The sequence below is a fragment of the Canis lupus genome, chromosome 5, assembly GCF_011100685.1.
Source record: "Canis lupus familiaris isolate Mischka breed German Shepherd chromosome 5, alternate assembly UU_Cfam_GSD_1.0, whole genome shotgun sequence".
In the NCBI taxonomy this organism is placed as follows: Eukaryota; Metazoa; Chordata; class Mammalia; order Carnivora; family Canidae; genus Canis; species Canis lupus.
This window is the reverse complement of record NC_049226.1, coordinates 5,003,061-5,019,918: the sequence shown is the minus strand read 5'-3', so window position 1 is coordinate 5,019,918 and position 16,858 is coordinate 5,003,061. Positions and strand designations below refer to the sequence as shown.

General features: G+C 48.6%; 2 protein-coding genes across 9 annotated transcripts in view; one reads left to right on the top strand and one right to left on the bottom strand.

The window, feature by feature from the left end:
- Positions 1 to 5,014, top strand: part of TMEM45B (transmembrane protein 45B) — a 33,178-nt gene extending 28,164 nt beyond the window's left edge. For all 4 annotated transcript variants that reach the window (XM_038535651.1, XM_038535648.1, XM_038535649.1 and 1 more), the window contains exons 3-6: positions 997 to 1,203; positions 2,098 to 2,282; positions 2,864 to 3,009; positions 4,097 to 5,014. In XM_038535651.1, the coding sequence (XP_038391579.1) occupies positions 997 to 1,203; positions 2,098 to 2,282; positions 2,864 to 3,009; positions 4,097 to 4,205 (647 nt within the window). In that variant the 3' untranslated portion in view covers positions 4,206 to 5,014. The remainder of the gene's footprint in view (positions 1 to 996; positions 1,204 to 2,097; positions 2,283 to 2,863; positions 3,010 to 4,096) is intronic.
- Positions 5,015 to 7,213: 2,199 nt separating this feature from the next.
- NFRKB (nuclear factor related to kappaB binding protein) overlaps positions 7,214 to 16,858 on the bottom strand; it is a 38,774-nt gene continuing 29,129 nt past the window's right edge. For all 5 annotated transcript variants that reach the window (XM_038535643.1, XM_038535647.1, XM_038535644.1 and 2 more), the window contains exons 21-27: positions 16,609 to 16,829; positions 16,225 to 16,495; positions 15,199 to 15,411; positions 12,676 to 13,443; positions 9,774 to 9,880; positions 8,836 to 8,971; positions 7,214 to 8,720 (exon numbers count right to left, since the gene is read on the bottom strand). In XM_038535643.1, coding sequence (XP_038391571.1) covers positions 8,595 to 8,720; positions 8,836 to 8,971; positions 9,774 to 9,880; positions 12,676 to 13,443; positions 15,199 to 15,411; positions 16,225 to 16,495; positions 16,609 to 16,829 — 1,842 coding nt within the window. In that variant the 3' untranslated portion in view covers positions 7,214 to 8,594. The remainder of the gene's footprint in view (positions 8,721 to 8,835; positions 8,972 to 9,773; positions 9,881 to 12,675; positions 13,444 to 15,198; positions 15,412 to 16,224; positions 16,496 to 16,608; positions 16,830 to 16,858) is intronic.

Here is a 16,858-nt window from a genome sequence, read left to right as displayed (position 1 = left end):
GAGAAAACGAGAGCTGGCAAAGTATCTGGCCTCTTTGCTGGGTGCAAATACTACTCATTCAACAGTATCTCCCTGAGCTCCCACCCAGTACAGGAACTCACTCTTCCAGGTTTGGGGGACACAGCTGGGGGAACCAGAGTCCCTGCCCTCACAGAGCTTCTGTTCTGGTGCAGTGGGACTTCCTTCTCCGGGCTCCTCTCCACCAACTCCTTGATCCTTCACACATAAATCAGGGAGAGGCTGGGTTTAAGAAAAAACTGTTCGGGGAACAGGGTCCAGAAGGTTGTCATGGAGGATTATTCTAGGCCCCAAGGACATGTTGGGTACCAGGCATAAAGGCCAATCTCTTGCCTTCCAAAACAGGTGATGGAGCAGAAGAGCTAAGAACTGCGAGCCTCCCGGTTCTCCCAGTGTTTAGGACACGGGGCCCTGAAGCCATGGGAAGGACTCACAGAGCTCACTCTGTGCTCAGGAAAACCACTTTCGAGGTCTCCCTGAGGACCACACACACCTGGGCATTTTCAAAAAGGGCTTTCAGAAGGGCGTTTCACCCCTTTGCACATGCACAAGTATCTCTACGACCAGGGTATCTCGGCTGGGATTCCATTATTTTCAACCTAATGGTTTCTTTCCAGGATTTTTGCTCACTTAGCCCAAAGATTAATGTATCAGCTACCTTCTCACTTATGTGGTAAATGCTTTGCTTTCCGCTCAGCGACTAGGCAAATATCCTGTGGACCCAGGTGGCTGTTGCTATGGCTGCCTCCCTCACACCCCAACCCCGAAGGAACGACAAAGGTCAGGGGTCTACGCAGGTTCCTCGGCAAATGCCTCACCTTGCACTCAGATAGCTGCATCTGAGGGAGCAGAGCAGGCCCCATGACCCAAGGCCACCTCCACCCTGGGCTCAGCGTCACTCAGGCCGCAGGGGTACTGTCTCCTGCCCGTGCTGGAGCCCCTCTGCCCTCCTCAGTTTGCACTCTCATCCCCCTGCAGGGATCCTGGCAGAGCAGTTCGTCCCAGACGGGCCCCACCTCCACCTGTACCATGAAAACCAGTGGGTAAAGCTAATGAATTGGCAGCACAGCACCATGTATTTGTTCTTTGCCGTCTCGGGAATCATGGATATGCTCACCTATCTCATCACCCACGTCCCCCTGGGGCTGGACAGATTGGTTATGGCTGTGGCAACATTCACCGAAGGTAACTTAGGGATTCGGGTGGAAACGGACAAAACAAGACACGGATAAATTGTGATTATGGGGGATCAGGGCAGAAAGATGAGAAATACTGCCAATACAGTAACTTTCCCCCAGAAAACCCAAATCTCTGAATTTCAGAACACCTGAACAGGGCTTGGCCCTGTGCTCTGGATACAGGTGACATGTTCCAGAAAGCAGCACAAGAAAACATAAGATGTGCAGCCGAAGTCCCTGGCTCTCGGGGCACAGACACTGGCTGCCCCCCCCCCCCCCACGCTCATGTGTACGAGTGCACGTGTACACATTGCAGTGAGACGCACAGTAACTCTCCAAGCCCTGGCTGGATGCCACCGCCCCAGAAGGTCACTTCCTCTGCTGGGGGAAGAGAAACCGAACTCCACCTCCTACCCTGGAGCGTTGCTGTCTGGACCCCATCATCACAAACCTCAGGAGGCCCACCCAGCAGCTAGGACAGAGCTCCCAATAGGAACTCCTACAGGAGCATTCTGTAACCCAACAACCTCACTTACTCCTGCACCTCAGGAAGAATCAGAAAAAATAAAAAATAAAAAGGTTGGCTGAATGAGAGCAGAACTGAATTTCAAGTACATGCATGCACAATCCGTCACAGGTCAGCAACATGCCTCACCTACACGTCCTGTATCAAGTAGAGAGAGATTTTAAAAGATCCAGCCTTTGCAGCTTACGTCCACTTCATACATACGCAAAATAAACCTCATCTGTGCTGGTTGCCGTGCAATGTTCTATGAACTGATTCCCCAACTGCTGAAAAATCTAGCTGTGAGACAGGGGTAGGAAGGATTTCTAGCAACGGAAGAAGTTCCAGATGGACTTGCCCAAGTTCCTCTGTGATGGCTGAAATTGCTTTGTGCAGGTTTTCTCTTCTACTACCACGTCCATAACCGGCCGCCCTTGGACCAGCACATCCACTCCCTGCTGCTGTGTGCAGTGTTCGGAGGGGCTTTCAGCATCTTCCTAGAAGTGATCCTCCGGGACAATATTGTGCTGCAACTTTTCCGAACCAGTCTTGTGATTCTCCAGGGCACCTGGTTCTGGCAGGTAATCATGCAAAACAATGCTCTTCACGTTGTGTGGACTCGGGGAGCCCCACTGGGCTTGCCCAAGGCACGTCCGGCAGCACAGCACAGACACGCTCGTGAAGGGGGTTAGGTGGCCACTTGTCCTCCCCATGCTCCCCTCTGACTTAGGTCATTTTATCCATGAGTAGCGTGCTGAGAAACTGACCGGCTGAACCTGCTGAACCCGCAGAGCATATGTAGGGAGCATATTCCCAAAACTCCCCATCCGCTCTCCCCAGTAGAGGAACTGATACCATCGGTTTACAGGCTCCACTTGCAAGACTGCTTTCAAGGATCATTTCTATAGTTTGTTACAGGCTCCACCTGCTAAACTGCTCACTTGAGACGCAGGCCCTGAAATGTTGTTTTAGATAAGCCTGTACTAGAACCAGAATTAACTTAGAGCAATTCTCCCGCGCAGAAGGGCCTTTCTATGCTGACGGAGGTATGGGAAGGATGAGGGAGTGGGGGACGTATGGACAACTTGGGTAGCCATGGGAAGGCAGCGAGCTTCCTTCTCAGGACCAACAAAGGCCGGCTTCTCTGTATTAAACCCACCAGATCGGGTTCGTGCTGTTCCCACCTTCTGGAGAACCCGAATGGGACCAGAAAGATGACGCAAACATCATGTTCGTCACCATGTGCTTCTGCTGGCACTACTTGGCTGCCCTCTGCATTGTGGCCATCAGCTACTCTCTGGTGTACTGGTAAGTCCAAGGGGAGACAACTTCTGTCTAGCTTTTTCCTCCTAACCACAGCTTGTCCCCAAAGTCTATTACACTGCATCATTTTTATTTCCAGTGAAGTATTTATTCCCACCTTCCGTAACTAAGCAGTTCTAACGTCTACCACTTGAGTGCCAACTCTATGCCCAGTTTTGCACAAGGTACTCTACACCTGCAAATGAGGGTGATGAGATTCTGAGACGTTAAAGGACTGTCTGGTCATAGTAACCTGACAGACCCGGGTTTCAAAGGCAGTGCTGACGGACTGGAAGCCTGCCGTGTGAAGGGAGAAACTCTGAATTAGGCTTGGTACTGGACTGCAGGCCCCTGCTCTGTCCATCCTTCTGAACCCACCACCTTATTCCTGGATTTGCCCCACCTCCCTCCCAGAGATGTGGCAATCAGGACACCGTCACAGTGAGTGCTCCTTCCAGTGCTCGTCACAGGCCACTGTAATAGCCGATCTTCCCAGGCACGCAGGGTCCCTGGCACTGTGGTAAGCACTCAAGTCTACTACCCCACTGAATCCTCATTATTTTATGAAGTCTGTGCTGTAACGTTTTACGGATGGGGAAACCAAGGCTTCAAAGACTGAGTAATCTGATCGAGGTCACCCTCTGAGTCAGTGGCAGACTCGGCCTTGAACTGCAATGCAAGTGACATTTCTGGATATGCTAGTGATTAGTTCTGTTGTAGCTACCCCTCATTTTTTCTAGTTTCTGATTCCCCTACCCAAAGCAGATATACTTCCCCCACACAGAGCTCCATGCAGACCAAACAGAAGGGAACTTAAAATCAGTTTCCTTTAGTTCTACTGCCTGGTCAGTGAGACAACAAATAGACAGGAGCCCTATGTTTAGCCTGTTACATTATTAAATATTGTTAGTTATGAGTCTCTACCTACCAATGAGTACTGTCCCGAAGTGAGATGTGCAGACAACCACAGTAGTTGACAGACATACAAAGAAAACGCTTTGAGAACCAGTAGATGCCGTAACATGCTTTGGTTGAGAGAATAAACGAATCTGGGGGCCTAATTTCATGGGCTCCTACTGTTGCTCTGTTACAGCCATCTGACTCGGTTTAAGAGGCATGGAGGAGAAATCATTGGCATTCAGAAGCTGAAGTCAGATCCCACTTACCAGACGTCCCTCTTGGGTGGCTCAGATGAGGAATGAGAGGCCACCAGCCATCGACGTGGGGCGCACATGCCCCTCCGAGTCCGAATAGCTGGCGTGTGCGAAGGGGAGGCTCATCTCCCTTTCAATGCTTGCTCTGGTCTGCTCTTAAGGTTTTACAGATTAAGGTTCTATATATTTGCACCTTCTCGTTTAACTAAAGTCTGTGTTGCTGCGGTATCCTTCATAAAGAAAAATGAAGCAAGCCTTCGGTTGTGTCTCAGTATGAAGACAGATCAAAGACTCTCGAAGTTTCAGAACAGGATGTGGCCTCATGGAGAAATCCAGGATATGAATCCGGCAGAAAATACCGCTTTTGGTAACCTATCCCCTTTTTTCTCTCAAGAATACAGGTACTTTCTTATCAGAAAATAAGTAAATGAGACTGCCTTTATTTTAAAGATACAATTCCAGCACAGATTTTTAAGTAAAAAAGTTCACAAGCTTTGGTACATTAAATGTCATCTGTTAAGCATTTCCTATTTAACCAGTAATACTCCAGAGTACTGCAATACCACTGATAAGTGATGACACTGGGCCAAAGGTGACTTTTGTTTTGTTTTTAAATCAGGAAGCTAGTTAATGGCCCAGCTGAGAGCTGGAATACAGATATTCTGGGTCCTCAGAAGTACCCTAATCAGAAGATGCTAACAGAAAGTCTGTGTAATGAGGTAGCGAAAAAAGTGGCAGGTTATAAAGACCTTGAATTTAAATACAGCTGAAAGCAAAGGGTAAAAATCCTGCAAAGGGTAAGAATCCTGCAAAGGATGTGGACCTTGAACTAGTAATATAAAGTCTTGACACTCTAATCTTGGTTCTGGATTTTTTTTTCTTTTTTTAAAACGTCCTTCAACAAGTGTTTATTAGACATCTGCTTTGCACCAGCACTGAAATGGTGGGAAGGATTAATGAGATCCATGTCCAGCAAGGAATTCAGTCTAATGGGGAAGAAATGCAAGCAGTTGCATGCAGGGTGACTGGTGCCATAAGGGTAAGTACAACTCCCATGAGAAGCCTGGGAGGGGAAGAGATGGGGAGCGTACCCGGTAGAGACAGCACGCTCCAGGCGGAGAGAACAAAAGCCATGAAATCATGAAAGAACACCGAGAGTGAATTAAGTTCTACACACTGACAACAGTGTGGGCCAGGACAAATCTGAAAGGCTTTCTGGACAAACAGCACGGCGCTTCCCGCACTCTGAAACGCACCATACCCCACGTGATTCACACAGCCACCCCTAATGGAAGCGCACGGGGTTCTGCAGAGAAGCTGATCAGCCGAAGGCCACACAGGTAAAGCCAGCCTTCCGGACTCAAAAGCCAGCTCACTTCTCATTAGAGCCTCCTTGCTATTTCACACAAATAGAGGAGAGATCTTTTACATGAAGCACCGTGTGCTCTTTGGCGGAAATGCTGCACTTAAGTGAAAGCTGACCTCCCATGGTTAGCCAGCACTTCAGTGCTGAAGTCACATCTCCGGGGTTAAGAAGCAGCTCTCTGAAAATGCGATTTAATCATGAGCAGAGAACCTGTGAGTCCCCTTTCAGGATCCACTTTCATTTGCCTGCTAAGTAGGAACCCAAACCTCCATTCAGTAAGCACCGGAGGACCTGTTGTGGGCAGTTAACATGAAACATAAGTTCTTTCCTTAGGGACTGGAGCTGGGTGTCAGGAACCTATTCCCCGTTTTACCTTCACAGTTAAGGATCTCCATCTCAGATTGAAGGGCCAGGGGTAGGAAATGCAGTATTTCCTCCAGAGTGAGGAGTTGAGGTGTGACGACCACCCAGGAACTTATTGTGACACCTCTTTGACAACAGTTTGGGAAACCATGGAACTGATCGACCCTGGAAAAAAAAATTCTTAGATGTGGTATTAAAGCACAAACCCACCACAATGCTATTCACCAAATCCACTCTTAGGCACGCGGTCTCAATTAATTTTACCAACCTCCGAACCTTGGGTGTGGGGGCTCAACAGCCGCCACGAGTTCTGGACTTGTTCTCCCCAAAACATCCACCGCAGCCACCGCATCTCCACAAGACCCCTGAGGTCTGTATCTGAGGAACCATGCTCGATGCAGATACCGGTACATCGCTTGGACAACAGCAGGGGTTACCATTCCTCAGCACTCCAGACAAGCCGGGCGGTACAAACCATGCTCACCAGGGCGTCAGTCCTACACTAGCACCCTGCGACACCCCTGTTCCCCGAGCACGCAGATAAATGTCTCCAGGCACTGGGTGGACAGACGGAGCCAGGTGACTTCAGAAAACGCAAGGGTGGGGCAGGGCTGGGGTTGAATGCCAAAACTACTTTCGGGAAATCATGTTAAGTAACTTCAGGAGGGGTTTGTTTTAACCAGCAATAAATATCTGAGACAGGATCCCTCACATTTCTACCGTTTTCTCATTTAGAAACGGTCACGTGGGCTCTTCACGTGAAATGTGACTCTAAGAAGCAATGACATGCAAATATCAAAGTACTGGAAAACACAGGTGCGCTCTCCTCCACTCACTAAAGGCCCTGTTTCTCCGTCCTGGCAGTCCCTACCTCTGCCCCTTCCCAGTCCGACCTCTGTGCCAGCCCCCCACTACCAGCAAACGCTCGCTCACCCCTCAGCCAATTCACCTCTGCCCTCTGTAACTCGGGCTTACCCCAGCGCCTCTCAGCATGACACGTCACAGCCATCCTCCCTGAGGAAGGCAGCAGTAAGGACAGGTGACTTAGAAAACTGGATTTTTATGTTGCTCCTCTTTAACCTCAACTCAGACTCGCAATTTGTCACAGGGGTGAGAAGCCAGAAGAGGGATAACAATGTCTATTTTACAGGACTGCCTCAAATGTGAGGTCTAGAAAGCCACCACCCCCTCTGGCCTTCTCTGTTCCTCTGCAACCTATCTCATCACTCAGCTTCCACCTGGAGACCCCCTCTCAAGTAGGCCAGGGAAATTCCCTGCCCCTCCAGTCCACTTCCGCACCAGTCCCCATAAAACATCACTACATTTCCACAGATTAAAGACACATTTTTAATAACTTGGATACTATCAAGAGACGCAGGGGAGCCCTGACACTGCACAAAAGCTTTACCATCCAACCCTCACTCCCATACAAAAGAGGCACATATTGTTCACAACCAGTGCTTTAATTACTTAATACATTTTAAAACATTGTTCAGAGCTCTGCCTAGAGCTTGGTGGAGGCCGAGAAGTGTGACACAGCCGGGATGACAGGACCCATAAATCCCGACTGACCTCTCCCGTGACCGTGCTGCTCCTAGTGCACACACCCCGCTCTTCGTGCCGTCTCTACTCCAGAGAAGTCAGCAAAGTTTTACCCAAGGGGCCTGAGGGCCTATGGACTCCAAGCCAATTACTCGGGTCTGCCTTCTAACTGAAAGCAGCCATGGTAACACACAAATGGCCGTGGGCTGTGTTCCAATAAGACTTTATTTACAAAAACAAGTAGCCAGCCCCAGGGCTGTGGTTTGCAGACTCTTGCTCTGGAGCAAAGCAAAACGTATAACCTCTGAACTGCAGTAACGTCTGAGCTGCAAAAGCAGCATTTCTGCTGGCGCTGGCCTACTCTGTCCGCCGGCTCCGGACTTTGGTGTGAACAGGCCTGACAAGCAGGACGTAGTCAGCAGGTGAAGCTATGGCCCATACTCAAGATCTCGAAACCTCTTCATGAAGCAGTGCCAGACTCATCCCACTTGGGGGAACCCACGTTCTCTCACTCCCTAGGTTTCCTGCCCACCTTTCAGCCTCCCCGTTACTATGTAGTGATCAAGTCAGCCACCAACTTACTAAGAATTCTGCTATTTTCTTCTGGTCAAAAGAATAGCAGCAATCAGTTTGGAGGACAGGGTGGGAGGGCTACGGCCCAGGTTTCTACTGGATAAAGATATACAACAGGTTCTTTAAAAAAATAAGTTACATAAAAATTTCTGGACACAAAACTCCTATCTAGACCACTAGTCACGGAGAAGAGCAGAAGCTAAAAAATCCAATCCCCGTACAGAACGAGGCTTCTGGCCACTTGGCACACTCGGCGGCTGTAAGCCTTCCCCGGTGTCTGGCTCTCAGGAGAGAACTGTGGCTCGCGTGGCACAACGATGACCTCACCCGACCCTAACAGAGGAGCTTCTCCCGGCTCGGAACGAACAGCCCTTGGAAGCCCGGGGGGACTCCTCGGCGTGCTCCGCTGTGGAGTGCGGTGGAGATCCAGGCCACCGCTGCCATCATCCCACTGCTGTTCTTCCCTAAACAGACAAGCTGAGGAGAATGATGCCACCTCCCTGCTCCCCTCCTCTCGGCCAGGAGGGCAGACCGGGTGCGCTCTTTCACGGACGCCATCTCTCGCTCTCTGTCTTTCTCTCTCTCTCCCTGAATCACTGCTGTTCAGGTGCCTGTTTAGGAGATGGAGCTGTAGTCACGACGACAGTGGAGACTGCTTTGGAGGAACCAGAAGCTGTTCCCTGTTGAAGATGGGATGCGGGGACAGTCTGGATGCGCACCTGTTTGCAAAGAGAGGAGGTCTGGTCAGGAGGTTGCAAATGAGCTCCTCAATTGCGAACAAATGGCAAAGGAGAGAGAAGCCTGATGCGGCCAACAGTTTGCCTCGGCCCTTACCTGTGTGGCCTGACCTTGCTGCTGAAGCTGCTGCAACTGCTGGGCAGTGAGGAAACTAACAGGCTTATTGCCAGCAATGAGCTTAGTACCCGCGGGCATGGTGGTGAGGATGATATTGCGGCCCAACCCACTGAGGCTGTGGAGGGAAAGCAGGAGTGAGGCGTCAGGACAGGAGGGGTGTTATCTCTGGCCCAGAACCAGGCTGTGTGCTTAAGGAAAACAGTGAAATCTGCAGCCCAGTGAAGACTCCTGTATTCTGGACTGAAATGGAAACCAGCCGGTGAGACCACCTTTCTCTTGGCTTCTAGGCTTCTCACAAAGCCCCAAGGCCCTCAGTGCTCTGGATACAATGGCTCTGACACCATACTCTCATCAGCACAAATAAGGGACAGGACCCCAGGGAAGTGTGTATTCCAGACAAGACATGTCCCCCAAAATAGCTGCCTTGAGACCACCAGGCTGATCTCATCAAGCCCCTTTATCCCTGTTTAGGTCAGGAGCACACAAAGCCTAGGCTCCCCAGTAAGTCCTCCTCTTCTGAACTATCATGGCCCAGGGCTCAATGTCAAAGTGAGGCCTTCCCTAACACCCATGGAAACTGCCATCTGAGCCACATCACCAACCCACCCCATCCCAGCACTTCCCGTCCCCATTCTTGCTTTTCTCCCCATAGTACATATCACCACCCCACGTGGTATCTACTCTATGATTTCTTTCCTCACCCTACAACGTAAGCTTGAGGACAGCACAGATTTCTATCTGTTTTAATCCCTGCTCTGTGTCCCCAGCACCTAAAACAATACTAGGTCCTCAAGAAATACACAAGAGCACAAGAAAGGAGAAATATCCAAGGAGAGCCCCAGAAAAATGAGCTGCCTTTCTGCCGTGGAGCAAGGAGTCGCCTGGAAGCCCTGCCTGCCCAGCACTAGGGCACTTACTTGGCTCCAAGGCTGCCTTTGATGATGGGGGCCGTGACCACGCTTTTGCCCTTCATAGGCTGGCTGATGACAGACAGTGGAACCGTGATCCGCGTAGGCAGCTTCCCCTAAAAAGAAAAAAGAAATCAGGCTTATGGGATCGGTGGTAAGGAAAATCACCAAGGGTCACCTCCAGGGCCCCAGAATGGAGACACAAGCACTCAGATGCTCTCATTTCCTGGACTCTGCAGGGGCCCAATCTTTCTGAGGTGTGGGCCCAGGCCACCCTCAGGGAGCTGCCAAGAGGCTGCAGTTACATGCTCACATACTACATTTAGGTATCATCTGATCTATTAACCATCCTCCTTCACACCACCCAGAGCAGCAATAACCATATATCGGGATATATGCTACTATCGGGATAAGAACATGCACTAGATCGAAAAGGAAAGTGTGTGTTCACTTAGGCGCAGTACGAGTCTGAGCCCCTGAGTGGGTAGGGCCTGAGTCAGCTGTGTACCTCCCGACACTTGGCACACAATCACTATCTGGAGTCCGTGTGAGGACAGAGGCACTCAAGAGTTAATAAAGTGCACAACCACTGCTTCCCTGGAACGCAGGCTCACTGGTGGGGAGCATACAGCAGGGCAGGCTAGATTAGGAACAGGTCACATTTTCCAGGTGCTTTCCATCTCTCCCACAGATAAGAGAGGTTATTAGGTAAGGGGCATTAATAATAAACTCAACCAAGTGAAAAGTCCAACACCAGAGCCAATAAGGCCTAAAAGGAACAAAAGAGAAGCTGAAGAGGCCTAGAGTCTTTGGGATTTCAATGGCAAAGATTAGCTCACTGCACCACCTGTTTTTAGGCTGCCTGCTTTTGAACTCTTGGTTGGTAACAGAATTTATACACAGTTACATCTTGTGTAAATCTGATTTTTAAAAATGATTCAAGAGGAGTGGTTGCTAGGATACTAAGAGGAGGCATCGACATTTCCCAAGGGCAAGCTATTTCTAAAGAAGCCAGGCACGCAGGTGCAAAACCGTGTCTCAGCTACCCATCCCTCTCTCCAGTTTACTCACAATGTGCAGCCCATCAGAAAGCACTCAAAGATGTCAACAGGCCACCGAATACCTTGAGATGGTACCTCCGGGTGGATTTATTTATGGTTTTATTTTAAGAATGCCTCAGTTGCTTCCAACATTTCAGACCACCGGAACTCCAGCTAGAATTGTCCCTCTGTGAACTAGCCTAGGTAGGTGACTAGACCAGGAAAAGAATCACCACCCCAGACTTCGTGCCCCTCACACGCTCTCGGGTTATATCTGTCTAGACTGTGATGGAAAGGAGATGCCATGGGCTTACTACATTTCTGCGTTAGAAGAGAACTCAAGAGAAACAAAAGTGGTGCGAGTACACACTGTTTCCTTGCTTCCGTAATTTAACTTTTGTGATATGAGAACCTAAATAAATATTTCCTTTTAAGCCACACTGTGCTTCAAGGTTTGTTGGCCGGCTGGTTTTACTAATGTCCTCCTTCCTCCACTGCTCTGGCTTTTACCCAAATTACTGAGGTTTTACTACACAGCTTGCTTTGAAAAGTAAAACTGGGCTCATTAATGTCCATATGCACCCCACTCTATAGAACAGTGCTCTTATCCACAGGCACCCAGAAACATACCGATGTTGATATGGGAATTTGCTTTGTAACTGTAGCATTTCAAATTAGTAGGTAAGGAATAAACTAGTCAATGATGTTGAGATAAAGAAATATAAGATGACATCTCTACAACATGTCATTCAGGAAATATATTTCAAATGGATTATCCATTATACTTTTTCCTAAAACCCTGAAAATATCTTATAAAAATGAAAGCTAATCTGAAGTCAGAAAAGCACAAGACACAAAACCCAGGAACCATAAAAGAAAATGTTGATAGATCTAATCCGATAAAATACCTGTAGAGCAAAGACTCCATATGGAAGGTTAAAAAATGACAGACTGGAAGGAAGGATTTTCTACACATACCAAGAATTAACAGAAGATACAAAGAGCCACCTCAAACAACATAAAAAAGCTAAATACCCCAGAAAAAAATTGGCAAAGATTTATTCACCACTGGACAGCACATCCCAAAATGGATGCTCAACCCCTCTCAAGATCAGGGAAATTAAACAGAAAAAGAACTTTTTTCACCAGTTAATTAAAGTTAACAAACAACAAACCTGTGATATCCAGCACTGGTTAGGGTAGGGGGAGAAAGGAGAGCTGCTCTGATGGGAGTGTAAGGTGCTATGGTCTTTTTGGGTGCACAACTGGACTTAACAAAACTTTCAATACGTGTATCCCTGACCCATTCTAGGAATCTCCGCTCCAGAAATATTTACACATGTTCGTTCACTGCAACCTTGGTCTTTAAAAGAAGAAAGGTTCAAGCATATCCATGATCCATAAAGATGGATTACCATGTATTGTTTTAAAAAGAATGCTGTCAATATCCACGTCAGATCTAGAATAATCCCCCAAACAGATTTTTTAATAAATAAAGCAAATCACAGAACAGTATACGGATTTAAGGTCTCTCACGGGGCTCTCTTTTTAAACTATGTATACACACAGTATGGGAATGCTCAGGAAAAGGACCGAAAGGATAAATGCCAAGATACCAATAGTAATCACCTCTCATGAAGGGAGAAGTAGAGACTAGTGAAAGAAATGTTATCTTTTATTCTATGTACTTCTGTACTGTTTTAATCTTTATAAGAATGTATGCATACACTACTTCATAAATTTGTTTTGAAATTAAACAAAAGAGCTCATTAGAAAAGTAAGCCGTTGGGGTCAAACAAAGAGATACAGACAGGGTGCATTTTCTGTTACCCTAAGTGTGAGGGCTACTCTTCCCCCCACCTGTTACTCACAGCCTGGGACGTGGAAACAACCGTGGTGCTGACCGGGACCTGCCGTACGGCAGAGGCGCCTGTCCCGATGCTGATGGGGGTGCTTGCAGCCCCGGAGGCCACGGCCACAGTCTTGGACACAGCAGCATTCATACTGGGCAAGGACACCGCAGAAGTATGGACAGTTCCAGACCCACTGGCCACTGAGGACCCCTGCTTGGCATGGGTTGCGACTGTGATGGTCTGACCTGCTTTGGGGGGCATCACTCCCAGGCCCTGCACGATGCGGATCGTGGCAGCTGGTTTCGCTTCTGAAGAAGCCACTGTGTTTTTCCCCTTCTGGTCTGCCACACTCACACCAAGTGCTGGCATCAAGCGAAAAGCTGAACTTGAGGCTTCTGTTGGCTTGAGGTCAGGAGTCACTTTAACCACGGTGGTACCTGTTGGAGTGGATGAAGGGGCACTGGCTGAGCTGGCCTTGGCAGGGCTGTCCGTGGCATGGACTGGATTGGAGGTGACGTGCAAGGTAGCAGAAATGCCCTTGCCCCCAGAGCCACTTCCTGTCCCAAAGAGGTCCTGAGTCAATTTGACGGTGGTGACCTGGGACTTGGCCAACGTGGCCATCATGTCCGGAGTGATTCGCAGAACCGTCTGGCCTTTGGCATCTGTCGTGATGGAAGAGGGCGGCAGTCGCAAGACATCCTTACCCTGGATGCGGAAGTTAGTGGCCGTGAGCGGAATGCTGTTGCCCGCCTGGGGCTTCACGCCGAGCTGCCCAGTGATTGCCACCTGGATGGAGAAGAAACAGCACTGATAAGGGGGTCCACAGAGCTAAGCTGGTTGTGCAGTGTAATGAGACAAACCTCCATGTCTTGGGTATATGTGTTTCAGACATTTTTCTTTTTGTTTTGAAAACTGGTAACCATTTACAAAAGTAGAGAACAGTGTATAACAAATCCATGTACTCATTCTCACCCAACTTCAAAGCGATCATTTTGCCAATCTTGTTTTATGTCCTTCCCCGCTTTTTTAGGGGGAAGGGGTAGACAGAGGAGTTGGAATATTTTAAAGTAAACCAATATATATCATTTGGCTGATCAATACTTCTGTACACATTTCTCACCTGGAAAAGGACTTTTTAAAGTAAAAAGTATAATCACCTACACATGAGACCAGATGAGCTTAACAGATATATATGGAACGTTCCAGCCAAAAGTAGCAAAATATGCATTCTTTTTAAGTGTACACAGAACATTTTCCAAGAGAGGTCACATGTTAGGTCACACACATAGCCCCCACCTGTTATTACCTAATAATCATCTGTAAATAGTATCTAAGAATATATATTTATATTTCCCAACTGTTTCAAAAAATGTGTTTCCTTTAACATAAGGTAAATTTTAAAAAGTCAAGACATGGGCTCTGGAGCCAGACCTGCTGGATTCATACCCTGACTCCTATCCAAGGCCGATGTCCCATGTGTAATACATGCAACTCTTCTAGCCTCAGGGACCTTCTCTCTGTTGCGTGAGCAATTCCCCCTCTCTGCTGGACCACTGCCATCAGAATGCAAACCTGCTTTAACATTTCTCAACCTACAAAGACGATGACCCTCATTTACTCCACACCTCCCTCCAGCCCGTTCTCTGCTCTTGTCAAAAGCAGAATTGCTTAAAAATTGCCTACATTGCTGGTCTCCACTTCCTCACCTTACATTCTCTTTTGAACCCATTCCCAAACAGCCACCAATCCACTGGTGGCCAGTCAAGTGCACTCATTACCTGTAACCAATGAGTCATCAATGTTCAGCCTCATGTCACTCCCACTTTCATACCCTTGACACAGGTACTGGCTTCATGAACACACCATTCTCTCAGACTGCATTCCCATCTCTGCACCTTGGTATTTTCTTCTATCTCAGTAAATGATATCACAGTCTATCTAATCACTCAAGCCCAAAGCTGTAGGACACACTCAACTCCCTTCTTTCAATACTCCATGGCATCAGCACACAAAAACCACATCTATCACTGCTACTGTGCCTAACAATTCTTAGGTTTTTTTATTTTTTATTTTTTGAAGATTTTATTTTTAAGTAACCTCTGCACCCATTGTGAATAGAACTCAAAACTCACAACCCTGGGTCAAGAGTCACAAGCTCCCCTGAGCCAGCCAGGAGCCCCAATGCCTAACAATTCTTCAGAATTCAGTGATCATCCTTGTATATTCACAGCCAGGCAAGTGCAGGTGTATCCTACTGTTACCAGAGATAAGCCAAAACACCACAAAGGTATATCATGTTAAACTGCAAAATTTTCACTAAATAAATTCATGGAATGTCTACACCAAATCCAGAAACTACTAAATGCTAAATTATACAGGAAAGAAATCTTTGGTATCTATGAAGCCTGTGCTGTCGTCGGCAGGAATTCAACTTTGAAATACCCACGAACTAACGATCAAGAAGACAAATCATTAAGACCTCCGACTGTCCCCAGCTTTAGGATGAAGGAGTCAAATCCACCCAGAGAGATTTCCACCAACCTGCTTGATGATGTTCTGTCCTGTGACATTCTGAATGACAGCAGCTGTGGAAGCACTCGGAGCAGAGCTCCCGGGAGAACTCGTGGCCGGCTTGCTCGCGGGGCTGGCCGTGGCAGGGAGACTTGTCATCGTGAGCCCTGCTTGCCCAGGTCCAGGCCGCTGCACAGTGGCCGCCGCGGTCTGGGCTTTGACTGGAACGGTGGCCATTACTGTCTAGTTCAAGTGTGAAGCCGAGAGCTTGATTAGACACCGAGGTGCAGCCCAGCACACCAAGCCGTCTCCAGCCGGCCACCACCCAGGACGTGTCCCTGAGAGTACTTCTACTCTATCAGTGCTAAGGCTCACTAGACTCTTCTTTTTTTTTTTTAAAGATTTATTTATTTATTCATTCAGAGAGAGAGAGAGACAGGCAGAGACACAGGCAGAGGGAGAAGCAGGTTCCATGCCGGGAGCCCGACATGGGACTCAATCCTGGGTCTCCAGGATCACGTCCTGGGCTGCAGGCGGCGCCAAACCGCTGCGCCACCGGGGCTGACCAAGCTCACTAGACTCTTAAGTGCACACTGTAAAGTTCTTGTATCTGTGTGGAGCATCTTAATTTTCAGAAAGCTTTACACTGCACATCCCATTTTATTCCTCCACAATGAGAATAAGCATTATGCCCCTTTCACAGTAAAGGAAACTGAGTCCACAGGAGCTAAGACCCTTCTCTAAAGTTACCCAACTAGTTAGCAGTATGGCTAAGACTCGAGGCACAACAGAAGGAGCCTGAGATTTAGAATCCCATGCCACCTCCATAAAGGTCCTGACATTACAATGCTGGGTAAGTCACTGAACTTCTCAGAAGTTGATTCCCAGCATGTAAAATACAACTTATTAGTCATGCTTACCCGGCTATGGACATTAACTGGGCTGCCGTGATAAACAGTAGCAGCAACAATGATCTAAGGCTCCTCGGTCCCTCCACAGCCTGCCCACGGGACTCATCAGACCACCTTGGGGTCCAGGTTCGCTGTCCCTGTTTACCTGGGGCACGACTTTGGTCTGAGTAGCAGTGGCTGGAACGCGAATCTGTGGTCCCGCTGGCATCTGCGGCAGCGTCTGTGCTGGCCCTGCAGACTGCTGAGTCACAGTAGGAAGGCCAGGCTGCGCCACCACCCGCACCTGGGGTAGTCCAGCCGAGCCAGAGTGGCTCACAACGCGGGCAGCGGCCTGAGAGTTTGGTGGAGTCTGGCTGGAAGCCGGGGAAAGCATGGTTCCCAGCTGTGGCATTGTTGGTGAAGACACCAGGAGGACACTATAAGGAAACAAGGAAATGGGCGGGGGTGACAAAAAACAAACTTAAGCCACACACCCGAAAGGCCTTTACTGGAAAAAGAGAAAGCTGGAGAAAAAAATGGAAGAGCTTACCCTGAGCTAGACTTAGCTGGTTCTGAGACAGTAGTAGGACCACTTTTGTTCACAGATGACACGGGGGGAGGGGAGATCGGAGTGGCAGGCAAAGCTGGAGTGGTGGGGGTCACAGGTGTGACTGGGGTGGGGGGCATGCTGGAGTCACTGAGGCTCATCTGGCTCTGCTCGGAGGGGCCGCTGCCAAGGACCTTCAGGGAACTCTCCTTGCTACCGGATTTCTACAGGCAGAAGAGAAATTCGGGTGCAG